The 15,162-nt window shown below is 43.3% G+C and overlaps 1 protein-coding gene across 2 annotated transcripts; it reads left to right on the top strand.

Moving 5' to 3' along the window:
- The first annotated feature begins 480 nt into the window (after window positions 1-480).
- LOC139421171 (ATP-dependent RNA helicase DHX58-like) lies at window positions 481-11,675 on the top strand. Of its 2 annotated transcripts, none has more exons than XM_071171785.1 (12): window positions 481-630; window positions 800-1,006; window positions 1,219-1,423; window positions 1,773-1,963; window positions 2,097-2,210; window positions 2,303-2,435; window positions 2,594-2,779; window positions 2,893-3,143; window positions 3,253-3,564; window positions 3,813-4,003; window positions 4,148-4,238; window positions 5,274-6,258. In XM_071171785.1, the coding sequence occupies exons 2-12, from the start codon at window positions 830-832 to the stop codon at window positions 5,457-5,459; spliced, it is 2,037 nt and encodes a 678-aa protein (XP_071027886.1). In that variant the 5' UTR covers window positions 481-630; window positions 800-829; the 3' UTR covers window positions 5,460-6,258. The 2 variants fall into 2 exon arrangements, with proteins under 2 accessions (XP_071027886.1, XP_071027887.1); XM_071171786.1 differs by lacking the exon at window positions 5,274-6,258 and adding an exon at window positions 11,487-11,675 and having other exon boundaries at window positions 484-630.
- Window positions 11,676-15,162: the final 3,487 nt, after the last annotated feature.

Raw genomic sequence — 15,162 nt, 5'->3', positions numbered from 1 at the left:
ATCTTATAAGATGGCAACTAGTTACAGGATACACTGTGTTTTTGTTATGTTCCAGTAAACATGCAGTGTTTAGTAGGTGTGACCACAAGGTTTACTCAGGCTGTTTAAATGCCTGAAGACATGCTGTACTGGTGTTTCTCATGGTGTCTTGCAGTTTTGTTTTCCTGATGTCACAACTGGTAATAATGGGGCCCATTAAGGGCTCTGGGTGCTTTGTCAGGCTAGAAGAAATCTGCAACAGCTTTCTCCTGGACTGCAGATAATTAGACATAACAGTCCCTCTCAGTACAATACCACTAGATTAACACATCTGCAGTTTGGTCGATTTCGTAACTGATACGGCACGGCTCCTTACGTGTATTAATATCCCTATAACTCTTCTACTCTAACTATAATTCACATCCTTGTGTCACTTTACTTAGACATACTCTGTTGGCCCTCAAGAACTCCCTTGAATAGGACCCCTTCACAAGAGAAGGAAGTGCTTTTGGTTTCGTTTTTCTGTTTGGGTGTCACCGGGGGGTGGATCTTTATCAGTGAAAACCCCTCTGTACTCAGAACCTGGTCACAACGGACCATGGACATTGTCTGCTGCTGATCCAAAACATAGAGCTGCTTCAGAAACACTTGGTGAGCTGAGTTTGAATATGGCTTGACTTCATCTATAGCTGACTGCCACAAATGGTAGTCGTAGTAAGTTGTCGTACTGTAGGGACGTTTGCAGTGTGTATTGCATTTTAGTTTTAAAATAGCCTTGTGGTGCACTGCCTTTTGTCTAATGAGCATTTTTATTTCTAAGGAGCTGTGTGTGGACCAACAGACCAGTAGGATGGCAGACTTTGAGCTGTATGAGTACCAGGAGGAAGTGGTTCAGAGGGCTCTCCGGGGGGAGAACATCATCATCTGGCTGCCCACCGGAGGAGGAAAGACACGGGCTGCTGTTTATGTGGCCAAAAAACATCTGGAGAATAACCCCGGAGCTAAGGTGGCTGTGCTGGTCAACAAGGTAGGTAGGGAGGGGTTACTAGAGCGTTGGGCCTATTTAGCAGATGTTTCAGAGTAACTGGCCAGGTAACTGACCCATCTTTGTAATTGTATCTAGGTAGTCTGACATTTTAGTATAGGCCTGTTGTTAAATTCCATACAAAACCAGAAAATATAGGTTCCACTATTCCCGGGGAAACCATGGCTAACTGTTGTTGACATTATGTTTTCCAGGTTCATTTGGTCGACCAACACTACAACAACGAGTTCAATCCCTACCTGGGTCGAGACTATAGCCTGGTGTCTATCAGTGGGGACTGTGACCAGAAGGACTTCTTTGGCTGCGAGGTCAAGAACTCTGACCTGGTCATCTGTACAGCACAGATACTGGAGAATGCCCTGACCAACCAGGAGGAGGGAAAACATGTGGAGCTCTCACGTGAGTAGCTACTCTGCTGCCTTCCACATATTGAATCACGGTATTGCTGTGAGGTGTGTGTAGTACACACTACTTGTTACTGATTATTTAGAAGTTAGGCTGTTGTAAGATGGCTCCCAGGCTTTGTTCCACTGTGCACCAGTAGCCCTTGGTATCAATCCCAATTGACAGACACGTCATGATAAAGACTATCTACACCTGACACAGTAAAGCGCTGGAACCTAAGCTAACACACTTAAAAGACTGGTCCATATCTTACCTTTAAACCATATGTTGAACTAGTATACAGTAAAACCATTAGATTCCATTAAGTTCACAATACCATTGTGTTCCTTTCTCCCAACCATAGAGTTCACTCTGCTGATCATTGATGAGTGCCACCACACCCATAAGGAGGGTGTCTACAATAAGATCATGGCGCGCTACGTGGCACAGAAGCTGAAGGGGGAGAGGCGGCTGCCGCAGATCCTGGGCCTCACTGCCTCTCCTGGGACAGGGGGAGCCAAGAGCATCAAAGGAGCTGTGGAGCATGTACTGCAGGTCAGTTTCTCTCTCTCCGGTGGTCTTTACATGCTATTTATTCAGTCCCAACTTTCTTCCTGAGTAAAAAAATGAATAATGTCCCTCATCTAACCCTTTACATTTAGCTCATTTCATTATTTATGGCCTTCAGATTTGTGCCAACCTGGACTCAATGATTGTGTCGTCTAAAGTGTACGCCCCTGAGCTGAAGAAAAAGGTCCCCAGACCCAGGAAAAGGTTTGACATCGTTGACAGAAGACCTCAGGTGAGTTCAATTCTGTTCTGTAAACATAGAGCCTTTGAACTTGAGAGCTGTATTGGTTTCAAATTCAACAAACTCCTGTTGTTTTGTCTCAGGACCCATTTGGGGATCACCTGAAGTTCATGATGCAGTTTATCCATGACTTCATGGCCTTAGGGCCTGAGTTTCCTGTCAGGGAGTTTGGCACGCAGGAGTACGAGGCAGACGTGGTGATTCTGGAGAAGAAGGGTAAATCATCCTCTCAGTATGAATTAATACCACATTATAGAACCTAAGCATAGGAAGTATTTTCATGCAGCAAATCACACAAGGAAACTTCCTCAGTCAATACCAGAGATTTGAATACTGTATTAAAACCTATTTTGGATGTGTGTTTCCTGGTGTAGGTGTGACAGACAGGAACAGACTGCTGGCCCAGTGTGCTCTCCACCTGCGTCAGTACAACGACGCCCTGCTCATCAATGACACTGTGCGCATGGTGGATGCCTTTAGGGTCCTTGAGTCCTACTATAGTACCAAGAGCTCCACCGCCATGGATGGAACCGACTTCTTCCTGCTTGGACTCTACCAGGGTGAGAACCTACAATCCCAAACTGTATGCGTGTGATTCTCTGGAATATTAAGGGTATATTTATAGGAAGTTCAACTTCTGAACATTGAAAGTCAGTGTTCTGTTCCTCAACAGAAAACGAGGTGGAGCTGAGGAAACTGTCAGGCGATGCCCGGTTTGAAAACCCTAAAATGGGGAAGCTTCAGAACACCCTGCTGGAGCAGTTTGTCCAGGGTGGGCACTCCAGAGGGATCTTGTTCTCCAAGACCCGTAAAAGCATCTGCTGCTTGTATGACTGGGTGTCCAACAACCCAGCACTGCAGCGTGCTGGTATCAGAGCAGCCATTCTGACTGGCGCTGGCAATGGCATCAATTACATGACCCAGGTAACTTGACATGAAACTTGTGGAGGAATAGAAAGGTGGGTTGGAAAGTGCCAAGACCTGTGTTATACCAACAACTGACCTCTGTGTGTTTCTGTGGTTGCGCTTGTAGAATGAGCAGAAGGACACAATCCGCAACTTCCGCCTGGGCTCCCTCAACCTCCTGATCTCCACCAGCGTAGCCGAGGAGGGCCTGGACATCCCAGAATGCAACCTGGTGGTGCGCTATGGGCTGCTGACCAATGAGATTGCACAACAGCAGGCCAGTGGCCGGGCTCGGGCGAGTGACAGCGTTTACTCTGTGGTGGCCCAGGCGGGGGGGCGGGAGGTGCGTCGGGAACTCCTCAATGAATGTCTGGAGGACTTGACTGGCAGGGCCATCGGCGAAGTGCAGAGGATGGAGCCCAGGGACTTCCAAATGAAGGTAAGGCGATTCCTCATGGTGGTGAGGCTGGTATCTTTCTCTATGTTCTACCCCTGCATGTCTCTAATCACTTTGGGGAAAAAGGACAGACCTACACTCACTCACTTTCCTTTTTTTCCAGTATATGCCGTTTGAACTCGGCACCCAAATTATTTTTGTTACTACAAACTTTTGAGTTGAGCACGCCCGTTCCTCATGATCTAATCTTGTTTTCACTTGATTTCTTCTCTCTCTGCCTCCCCTATTAGATCACTGATCTCCAGACAGAAGCGTTGTTGACAAGACAGTTGGCAGAGCAGTTGAAGCTCAAGAAGAGGAGTCGTTTCAATGCTGCTACGGTTCAGCTCTCGTGTCGAGGCTGTTTTCTGCCCGTGGCCTTAGGCCATGACATTAAAGTCATTGAAAACGCACACCATGTCAACATCAATCCTGACTTTGAGTAAGTTGTGCTTCTCTAATGTCTGTCCTGATACTGTCACAAGACTTATTGGTCCACATTGTAAGGCAAAAAGAACACATATTTGAAGTGGTTTTGCATCAGTGTGTGTGAGGAGGTAACCTGTGCATGTGTGTTTGTTTTCAGGAGGTACTATAAGACCGGCGGGCAGCCCGCGCTGAAGACTTTCGAGGACTGGGAGCCAGGCCGTGTGATCAGCTGTGCTGCCTGTGGCAGGGTGAGGTTGACCTTTAATCTCTAGCTTTTTAGGCCGAGGCTGCGGATCCGTAGGCATATATTTTGCCTAGTGGCGCGCGCTGTTGAGTTGTGGCCCACATGAGTGAAAAATGCAGCCATTTACACAATCATCCTAAAACCTGAGGTGGTGTTTGTTGTCTTACAGTAACGTTATGCTATGCTATTACACTAAGTATACAAAACATTATGAACACCTGCTCTTTCCGTCACATCGACTGACCGGGTGAATTCAGGTGAAAGTTACAATCCCTTATTGATGTCACTCATTAAATCCACTTCAATCAGTGTAGATGAAAGGGAGGAGAAAGGTTAAATAATGATTTTTAAGCCTTGAGTGTGTGCCATTCAAAGGTGAATGGGCAAGACAAAAGATGTAAGTGCCTTTGAAGGAGGTATGGTACTAGGTGCCAGGCGCACCGGTTTGTGTGTGTAAAGAACTGCAATGCTGCTGGGTTTTTCACGCTCAACAGTTTCCTGTGTGTATCAAGAATGGTCCACCACCCAAAGGACATCCAGCCAACTTCATATAACTGTGGGAAGCATTGGAGTCAACATGGGCCAGCATCCCTGTGGAACCCTTTCGACACCTTGTAGAGTTCATGCCCCAACGAATTGAGGCTGTTCTCAGGGCAAAAGGGGGTGCAACACAATATTAGGAAGGTGTTCCTAATGTTTTGTACACTCAGTGTATATTCAGTTCTGTTATGAACAATACTATCATTATGTGATCTTGCTGACATTGATTCAGCTTTGATCTCCCTTTATTAAACGAGCAGCATTCGCCAGAGTAGCCTGTTCTATACGATTAGAACAGAGACTGTACGTAAGTACAGAATCCTGCACATGCGCAGGAACTTCGGAAACCTTTAGTCCCCGGGAAGAAAGGTCCAGGAAAAGTTGGATCAGCAGCCATTCCGTTTATCTTATGGTACTAGGATTATTCTATTGTCTTTTAATATGCTTATATATGGAAATCTACATCAGTTTATTTGTTTATACATTTATATCTGAACAGCAATGGGGAATGGAAATGATATATAAGAATATTGCCCTGCTGCCCATTCTGGCCATCGAGAACTTTGCCATGGAGACTCCGGAGGGAAGAAAATTAGCCAAGAAGTGGAAGAACGTTGAGTTTACAGTGGAGGAGTTTAACTTCAGCACGTACTGTCATAACAAATTCCCTAACATGTTGGATTGATACGCTATTACACTGGAGGAAGGACTGTAACTGGGGTTTTCATGGTGTTTCCACCTCGTACTGTTTTCACCTTTCCACTAATCTTCTCTTCCTTCCTCTCTCTGTCTGTCAGTCTGTGTTGCTTAGTCTAGACTGCTTTTGTGTTACTTATGCATGATCCTGAAGTGTGTCATAGTCCTATGACAGGGGGAGAGATGCAGTGCCTTGGGTATGGTTGGCCCTGTTAAATCATGTCTGGCCAGGCCTCCACACTGCTATAGGCAGTGTGACGCAGCAGCGTGCTAAAGCATGTTACCCAATGGTCAGGGTTAGAATTAGCTCGTCAGCTTTGTTTATGCCCAAGGTCCTCTCTCCCTCTCTTTCCCTCCCTCTCTCTATCCTGGGTTTCTTCTGCTCCATCGCAGCCAAGCACGCAGAAACATGTGAACTTAGCACCCCTGTTCTAAGATGAACTCAAATGATCTGTTTCTCTATTTTTTAGCAAAGTAATATCAGCATGGTCCATATTTTGTCATGAATCTGTACTGTCTTTGTTTTAGATTGAACCTGAAACGTATACCTTTCACCTGATACTCTTTGATACTTGATGCGACTTGATCATGAATGAAACGTTTTCAAATTGATATTTCAATATATTCCACAGGTATACTATTTTATTGTGTGTTCACAAGGGTGTACACTTTCTTGCCTAAAATGAATGAAATGATCTACTGTATATTATTTTGTCTGAACATGTCTATATTGAATGTTATGAATGAAAAATAAAAGAATAATAGATAACTACTAGATAATAGAAGTATATAGATCTCATCTTCATTCCTGTTTTCATACACTCTTCCACAAGATGGCGGTCTTAGCCTTCCAATGTCTACTTCCATACCTGCAGTAGAGGGAGCTCATGGTTTTAGATTCCCTCCTTCCCTAATCCCTGCCCTTTAGTTTAGTATGGGCAGATATATTTAGTTTAGTGTGGGGAGAGATATTTAGTTTAGTGTGGGGAGAGATATTAAGTTTAGTGTGGGGAGAGATATTTAGTTTGGTGTGGAGAGAGATATTTAGTTTAGTGTGGGGAGAGATATTTAGTTTGGTGTGGAGAGAGATATTTAGTTTAGTATGGGGAGAGATATTTAGTTTAGTGTGGGGAGAGATATTTAGTTTAGTGTGGGGGGGGTTTAGTTTAGTGTGGGGAGAGATATTTAGTTTGGTGTGGAGAGAGATATTTAGTTTAGTGTGGGGAGAGATATTTAGTTTGGTGTGGAGAGAGATATTAAGTTTAGTATGGGGAGAGATATTTAGTTTAGTGTGGGGGGAGATATTAAGTTTAGTATGGGGAGAGATATTTAGTTTAGTGTGGGGAGAGATATTTAGTTTAGTGTGGGGAGAGATATTTAGTTTGGTGTGGAGAGAGATATTTAGTTTAGTATAGGGAGAGATATTTAGTTTAGTGTGGGGGGGTTATTTAGTTTAGTGTGGGGAGAGATATTAAGTTTAGTGTGGGGAGAGATATTTAGTTTAGTGTGGGGAGAGATATTTAGTTTAGTGTGGGGGGGGGTTAGTTTAGTGTGGGGAGAGATATTTAGTTTAGTATGGGGGGGGGGGTTTAGTTTAGTGTGGGGAGAGATATTTAGTTTAGTATGGGGGGGGTTTAGTTTAGAGTGGGGAGAGATATTTAGTTTAGTGTGGGGGGGGTTTAGTTTAGTGTGGGGAGAGATATTTAGTTTGGTGTGGAGAGAGATATTTAGTTTAGTGTGGGGAGAGATATTTAGTTTGGTGTGGGGAGAGATATTTTGTTTAGTGTGGGGGGATATTTAGTTTAGTGTGGGGGGATATATTTAGTTTAGTGTGGTGAGAGATGTTTAGTTTAGTGTGGGGAGAGCTATTTAGTATGGGGGGATATATTTAGTTTAATGTGGGGAGAGATTTAGTTTAGTGTGGGGAGAGATATTTAGTTTAGTGTGGGGAGAGATATTTAGTTTAGTGTGGGGAGAGAGATTTAGTTTAGTGTGAGGAGAGATATTTAGTTTAGTGTGGGGAGAGTTATTTAGTTTAGTGTGGGGAGAGATATTTAGTTTAGTATTGGGAGAGATATTTAGTTTAGTGTGAGGAGAGCTATTTAGTTTAGTGGGGAGAGATATTTAGTTTAGTGTGGGGAGAGATATTTAGTTTAGTGTGGGGAGAAATATTTAGTTTAGTGTGGGGAGAAATATTTAGTTTAGTGTGGTGAGAGATGTTTAGTATTGGGAGAGATATTTAGTTTAGTGTGAGGAGAGATATTTAGTTTAGTATGAGGAGAGATATTTAGTTTAGTATGAGGAGAGATATTTAGTTTAGTATGAGGAGAGATATTTAGTTTAGTGTGGGGAGAGATATTTAGTTTAGTGTGGGGAGAAATATTTAGTTTAGTGTGGGGAGAGATATTTAGCTTAGTGTGGGGAGAGATATTTAGTTTAGTATTGGGAGAGATATTTAGTTTAGTATTGGGAGAGATATTTAGTTTAGTGTGGGGAGAGATATTTAGTTTAGTGAGGGGAGAGATATTTAGTTTAGTGTGGGGAGAGATATTTAGTTTAGTGTGGGGAGAGATATTTAGTTTGGTGTGGAGAGAGATATTTAGTTTAGTGTGGGGAGAGATATTTAGTTTAGTGAGGGGAGAGATATTTAGTTTAGTGTGGGGAGAGATATTTAGTTTAGTGTGGGGAGAGATATTTAGTTTAGTATTGGGAGAGATATTTAGTTTAGTGTGGGGAGAGATATTTAGTTTAGTGTGGGGAGAGATATTTAGTTTAGTGAGGGGAGAGATATTTAGTTTAGTGTGGGGAGAGATATTTAGTTTAGTGTGGGGAGAGATATTTAGTTTAGTGTGGGGAGAGATATTTAGTTTAGTGTGGGGAGAGATATTTAGTTTGGTGTGGAGAGAGATATTTAGTTTTGTATTGGGAGAGATATTTAGTTTAGTGTGGGGAGAGATATTTAGTTTAGTGTGGGGAGAGATATTTAGTTTAGTGAGGGGAGAGATATTTAGTTTAGTGTGGGGAGAGATATTTAGTTTAGTGTGGGGAGAGATATTTAGTTTGGTGTGGAGAGAGATATTTAGTTTTGTATTGGGAGAGATATTTAGTTTAGTGTGGGGAGAGATATTTAGTTTAGTGTGGGGAGAGATATTTAGTTTAGTGAGGGGAGAGATATTTAGTTTAGTGTGGGGAGAGATATTTAGTTTAGTGTGGGGAGAGATATTTAGTTTAGTGAGGGGAGATATATTTAGTTTAGTATTGGGAGAGATATTTAGTTTAGTGTGGGGAGATATATTTAGTTTAGTATTGGGAGAGATATTTAGTTTAGTGAGGGGGGATATATTTAGTTTAGTGTGGGGAGATATATTTAGTTTAGTGTGGGGAGATATATTTAGTTTAGTGAGGGGAGAAATATTTAGTTTAGTGTGGTGAGAGATATTTAGTTTAGTGTGGGGAGATATACACTGCTCAAAAAAATAAAGGGAACACTAAAATAACACATCCTAGATCTGAATGAATGAAATATTATTATTAAATACTTTTTTCTTTACATATTTGAAAGTGCTGACAACAAAATCACACAAAAATTATCAATGGAAATCAAATTTATCAACCCATGGAGGTCTGGATTTGGAGTGACACTCAAAATGAAAGTGGAAAACCACACTACAGGCTGATCCAACTTTGATGTAATGTCCTTAAAACAAGTCAAAATGAGGCTCAGTAGTGTGTGTGGCCTCCACGTGCCTGTATGACCTCCCTACAACGCCTGGGCATGCTCCTGATGACTGCTCCCAGACCTGGACTAAAGCATCCGCCAACTCCTCGACAGTCTGTGGTGCAACGTGGCATTGGTGGATGGAGCGAGACATGATGTCCCAGATGTGCTCAATTGGATTCAGGTCTGGGGAACGGGCGGGCCAGTCCATAGCATCAATGCCTTCCTCTTGCAGGAACTGCTGACACACTCCAGTCACATGAGGTCTAGCATTGTCTTGCATTAGGAGGAACCCAGGGCCAACCGCATCAGCATATCGTCTCACAAGGGGTCTGAGGATCTAATCTCGGTACCTAATGGCAGTCAGGCTTCCTCTGGCGAGCACATGGAGGGCTGTTCGGCCCCCCCAAAGAAATGCCACCCCACACCATGACTGACCCATCGCCAAACCGGTCATGCTGGAGGATGTTGCAGGCAGCAGAACGTTCTCCACGGCGTCTCCAGACTCTGTCACGTCTGTCACGTGCTCAGTGTGAACCTGCCTTCATCTGTGAAGAGCACAGGGCGCCAGTGGCGAATTTGCCAATCTTGGTGTTCCCTAGCAAATGCCAAACCTCCTGCACAGTGTTGGGCTGTAAGCACAACCCCCACCTGTGGACGTCGGGCCCTCATACCACCCTCATGGAGTCTGTTTCTAACCGTTTGAGCAGACACATGCACATTTGTGGCCTGCTGGAGGTCATTTTGCAGGGCTCTGGCAGTGCTCCTCCTGCTCCTCCTTGCACAAAGGCGGAGGTAGCGGTCCTGCTGCTGGGTTGTTGCCCTCCTACGGCCTCCTCCACGTCTCCTGATGTACTGGCCTGTCTCCTGGTAGTGCCTCCATGCTCTGGACACTACGCTGACAGACACAGCAAACCTTCTTGCCACAGCTCGCATTGATGTGCCATCCTGGATGAGCTGCACTACCTGAGCCACTTGTGTGGGTTGTAGACTCCGTCTCATGCTACCACTAGAGTGAAAGCACCGCCAGCATTCAAAAGGGACCAAAACATCAGCCAGGAATAATAGGAACTGAGAAGTGGCCTGTGGTCGCCACCTGCAAAACCACTCCTTTATTGGGGGTGTCTTGCTAATTGCCTATAATTTCCACCTGTTGTCTATTCCATTTGCACAACAGCATGTGAAATGTATTGTCAATCAGTGTTTCTTCCTAAGTGGACAGTTTGATTTCACAGAAGTGTGATTGACTTGGAGTTACATTGTGTTGTTTAAGTGTTTAGTTTAGTGTTGGGAGAGATATTTAGTTTAGTGTGGGGAGAGATTGTCAATCATGAAAGGCAAGATTTATTTCCAGTTCAAAGCTTTCTTTGGTCCTCATCTCCATTCTTGAAAAAACGTGTTAGTGTTTAGCAACTTCTAAATGAAAGATTTATCCACCTAATTACAAGATTAAATCTGTGTGTTTTGAATGGCCTTTTTTTGTTCGGTTTATTTTCTGGAAACAATTGACTGTTTTAAAAAAAAAAGACTTCATTGGGGTAAGCTTGGTTTCTCAACTCCACAATATGTACATCTCGCTGGAGTTGGGTTGCATGTTGAGGAGCACCTTCACCGTGTCACATGATTACTAATCTCTTCAAAAAGATCAACAGAGTATGAGCTTTTTGAGCACTGTCTCTCTAGGACATGTTTTATGACAACTAGGAATTATAGGAGATGATTTAGCCAGAAAAGCCTGCAAACCAGTGCCTATTCTGTTTTCATGGGGGGTTATCCGCTACAGACAGACAGACAGACAGACAGACAGACAGACCAGACCAGACCAGACCAGACCAGACCAGACCAGACAGGAGAATAGCTGATGTGATTTGGCTTAATCAGGCCTGGGCTCTGTAATCATAGCTGATGTGATTTAGCTTAATCAGGCCTGGGCTCTGTAATCATAGCTGACTACTTGGCTGATGCTAATTCAGTGCACGTTAATTGCAATCAACTCCTTGTCTGAAATGAAAGCAAGGTTGTTGAGCAACTATTTATAATGCAAAAGCCGTCTGATGGCAGTCTGTGATTGTGTGAAGGAGTTGATCAGATAAGTGCAGACATTGACTTAAGTGACAGCGACACGCCACTTCCACACAGTTTATACTAATGATAACTGCCTGACACTTTCAATGTTCAAGCCACTCCAATGTGAGAGATGACCTGGAAGTGAATTCAGAATAGCTACATGGAGAAAGAATGATACGGACAGGCCTTGAACATCATGGAATATTCCCTTTTCTCTCTCTCTCTCTCTAGGTGAAGGATTGGCCAAGGCAGCTCACTTCGTTGATTTTCAGGGTCTAGAGGACTAAGAACACCATGTTACCGGATGTTGTAATGCATGCCACAAACAAAATGCATCCCCTCCTAACACATGGTGAATGTAATGGTACGTTATTTGTCCGAACTGGGTGGGCAGGGGGTTTAGAGCTTGGACTGTAGTATGTTGAATGAACAATAGAGGGACAGTATGACAGGTTAGAGGAAGAAGCAGGGAGAGGATGTCTGGTAGAGAGGTGGGGAAATGAGCACAGCAGGGATTACTGAAAAAGAAACAGCACTTTGTGTCAACATTTAAATGGTTCCTATTATACTTTAGCTTGTCTTTTTATAACATCAGCTTGGCTCTCTGTAAGATGTCTCCCCTGTTACGTATGTGTTGTGTGTGAATTACCTCTACATGCTGTTTTGTTTTTACGCACAGTGAAAAGCCTGCTGGGTCTGGCCTCTCCTCTGTCTCACACGTCCATACACACATACACTCACTCTCACATGCTGTACAAACACATACACACTTGGCACACTCAATGTTTTCCACACACAGGCACTTACAGACAGGCTCTTAGAGACACATGCACACACTCACTTTAACACACACACAGACACATACTGCCAGTCACCAGGACATGGTCTCCCCTGAGATATGTTGTGTTGCAGCCAGCTGCCCAGCCAGGCTGAGTGTTTGTGCTCTGCTGCCTGCCAATGAGTCAACTGGTACTGCTGTACCCTTCACTCAGTCCCCCTCCCTTCCCAGCAGAGAGCCAGGTGACGGTCATCATTACCCTTCTTCTCCTGCCACTGTAGTGGATCCAGTTACAATTAGTTTTAACGCCACCACATGTTTCTACACTGAGACAGGCGATGACATGGGCAGTATGATGTATGGATGAACATGGATGTATGAGTTTAGTTCAAAGCATTGACGTGTGTGTGTGTGTGTGTGTGTGTGTGTGTGTGTGTGTGTGTGTGTGTGTGTGTGTGTGTGTGTGTGTGTGTGTGTGTGTGTGTGTGTGTGTGTGTGTGTGTGTGTGTGTGTGTGTGTGTGTGTGTGTGTGTGTGTGTGTGTGTGTTTTGGAGGCTCTTTTAGATCTATAGCACCGTTTGACCTCCATCAGAGAAGTCTAACAGATCAGTGTTGCACGCCATCACACTCAGAATGACAAAACACTGTCTGTTGTTGTTGTCTTGTGAATTCACTCAAAGCTCAGAGTTGAGTTGAGGGCTCAGTGGATATTTCAAAGGTCATAATCATGTCTGTATGAGGAGAAAGCATACTTGAAAACACAGTAACTCAATTTATTAGGAGTGCTTCTTTTTGTGGAGGGAACATGAAAATGATTATAAACCAGTACATCAAGAAGAACATCTTTGTTGACTTCTGTTTCCTTTGAACCAAACAGAGCTCTCTAAAATGCAGTGTGGGCTGGAGTCAGTGGTCTGCTAGCCGTGACCTCACTTCAGAGCCAGGAGTTAACTCATTTTAAAGGCTACTTCATGCTGTATTATGGCCCTGATAAAAGGGAAGCTTGTCTTCTCTCAGTGCCACTCTGAGAGTGTCTGTGCTTTTGTCTCTTACTCACTTATTTTTTCTTCCTCGGAGACTGGATGGGCTGCCTGTGAGATTAGGAACTTTAATCGGAGCGTCGCCTTCATCACACCCCACTGTGTTCCTGTCACTGTTTGATCGAGAGCAGAATGAGGATAGGAGTATAGCATAACTTGAATGCTCTGACTAATTTATAAACAACATATTAACTGATAGTCAACTGTTTATAAACCCTTTACAAGTTACCCCAGGGGCAGACTGGGACAAAACAATCGGCCCTAGCATTTCTTACAGAAAGGCCCATTTATTTGCTGGAGGCTCCCACACAGGACATTGTTTTTCCCTTGAGTCCCCCATAATAATTAGCCAGATAATGATATGTTTGTGAAAAAAATACAATAAAAAGTTACAGGCCCACTAGGCTGTATGTGCAATACCTTAACTTAGTATAAGGTATTGCCCATAGAACCAGATAAATATTTGTTTTAGTGGTGCAGGAGACTTATATTGATATCGAACCCAGTCATCTTTCAGTGGGCACTGGTACATGTGTATCTGTGTAGGAAGTGATGCGTGTTGAATGTCATATGTGTGATCGTGTTGGCATGGACAGAAATGATTTTCTCTTACTCTTCCTTTCCCCCCAGAAAACAGTTCCTCTAGTTTTAATCTCTCCCTTTAATCTGTCCAGGCAATCACTTATTCAGACATGATGAGGATTACTGGAGAAAGCCATTCATCTATAGTCCAGAAATACTGTCCACCATCTATCGAGCGCACCAGAAAACGAGCTTGGTGTGAAGAATACATGTATAGTTTAGCTTATTTTTTTTCATAGCTTTATACTGTTTGCATGTGCTAGTGTGTGCATTTGTGAGTGTGAAAAAAATGTGGGTTGAAGTCATAAAACTCAATGAGGGTATTTTCTTACTCTGCTACATGTGCATGCTTGTGTGTCAGTGTTGTTCAGGACAAGGCTGTGGAGGGGGGAATATGTGAGAATGGTTGATGAACTACTGAGCACTGCCTGGGTTTAGGGCTAGGAAAGGAGGCCAGGCCTGAGGTTAGCACTGAGGGTAGTAGGGCTTACACAAATATGTCCCTCTCTCTCATGGACCAGCAAACTAAAGAGACAAGGGCACACGAACATCGCCTACTAAGTCTATTTCAATGCAGAGATCCAAAATAACATGCAGAGAAAGTGGAGACAAAACTAGAGCATGGCTAGACCACGGCTGTCCTGACAAATGTCTTAGAAATTACACTGTTGGAGAGTAGTAGTAGCTGCACCAACACTGTGAAACTCTTCTAGAATCTGTTAGACAGACGGAACACATGGAGGGAGAGAGGAGAGGCACTAAGCCAAGGTCATTGCAGACTGCAGAGAGAGACATTATTCAGCAACTATTGGTAGGAGGGTGAGAAAATAATATCAAATCAAAATGTAATCAAAGTTTATTGGTTGTGTGCACAGTTTAGCAGATGGTACAGCGGGTGCAGTGAAATGCATGTATTACTAGCACTTCACAGTGCAGTAAAATGCATGTATTACTAGCACTTCACAGTGCAGTAAAATGCATGTATTACGATCACCTCACAGTGCAGTAAAATGCATTTATTACTAGCACTTCACAGTGCAGTAAAATGCATGTATTACTAGCACTTCACAGTAAAATGCATGTATTACTATCACCTCACAGTGCAGTAAAATGCATGTATTACTAGCACTTCACAGTAAAATGCATGTATTACTAGCACTTCACAGTGCAGTAAAATGCATGTATTACTATCACCTCACAGTGCAGTAAAATGCATGTATTACTAGCACTTCACAGTGCAGTAAAATGCATGTATTACTATCACCTCACAGTGCAGTAAAATGCATGTATTACTAGCACTTCACAGTGCAGTAAAATGCATGTATTACTATCACCTCACAGTGCAGTAAAATGCATGTATTACTAGCACTTCACAGTGCAGTAAAATGCATGTATTACTATCACCTCACAGTGCAGTGAAATGCATGTATTACTAGCACTTCACAGTGCAGTAAAATGCATGTATTACTATCACCTCACAGTGCAGTGAAATGCATGTATTACTATC

The sequence above is a fragment of the Oncorhynchus clarkii genome, chromosome 12, assembly GCF_045791955.1.
Source record: "Oncorhynchus clarkii lewisi isolate Uvic-CL-2024 chromosome 12, UVic_Ocla_1.0, whole genome shotgun sequence".
Classification (NCBI taxonomy): domain Eukaryota; kingdom Metazoa; phylum Chordata; class Actinopteri; order Salmoniformes; family Salmonidae; genus Oncorhynchus; species Oncorhynchus clarkii.
The sequence above is the reverse complement of the archived record's forward strand: the minus strand, read 5'-3'. Positions and strand labels throughout refer to the sequence as shown.

What these genes read in the sequence shown, in the direction of transcription:
- LOC139421171 (XM_071171785.1), top strand. Translation starts at nt 830, where the DNA reads ATGGCAGACTTTGAGCTGTATGAGTACCAGGAGGAAGTGGTTCAGAGG. An exon ending in TCGTTGACAGAAGACCTCAG is followed by an intron (nt 2,211 to 2,302) that starts GTGAGTTCAATT and finishes GTTTTGTCTCAG; the next exon opens with GACCCATTTGGGGATCACCT. An exon ending in GCATCAATTACATGACCCAG is followed by an intron (nt 3,144 to 3,252) that starts GTAACTTGACAT and finishes TTGCGCTTGTAG; the next exon opens with AATGAGCAGAAGGACACAAT.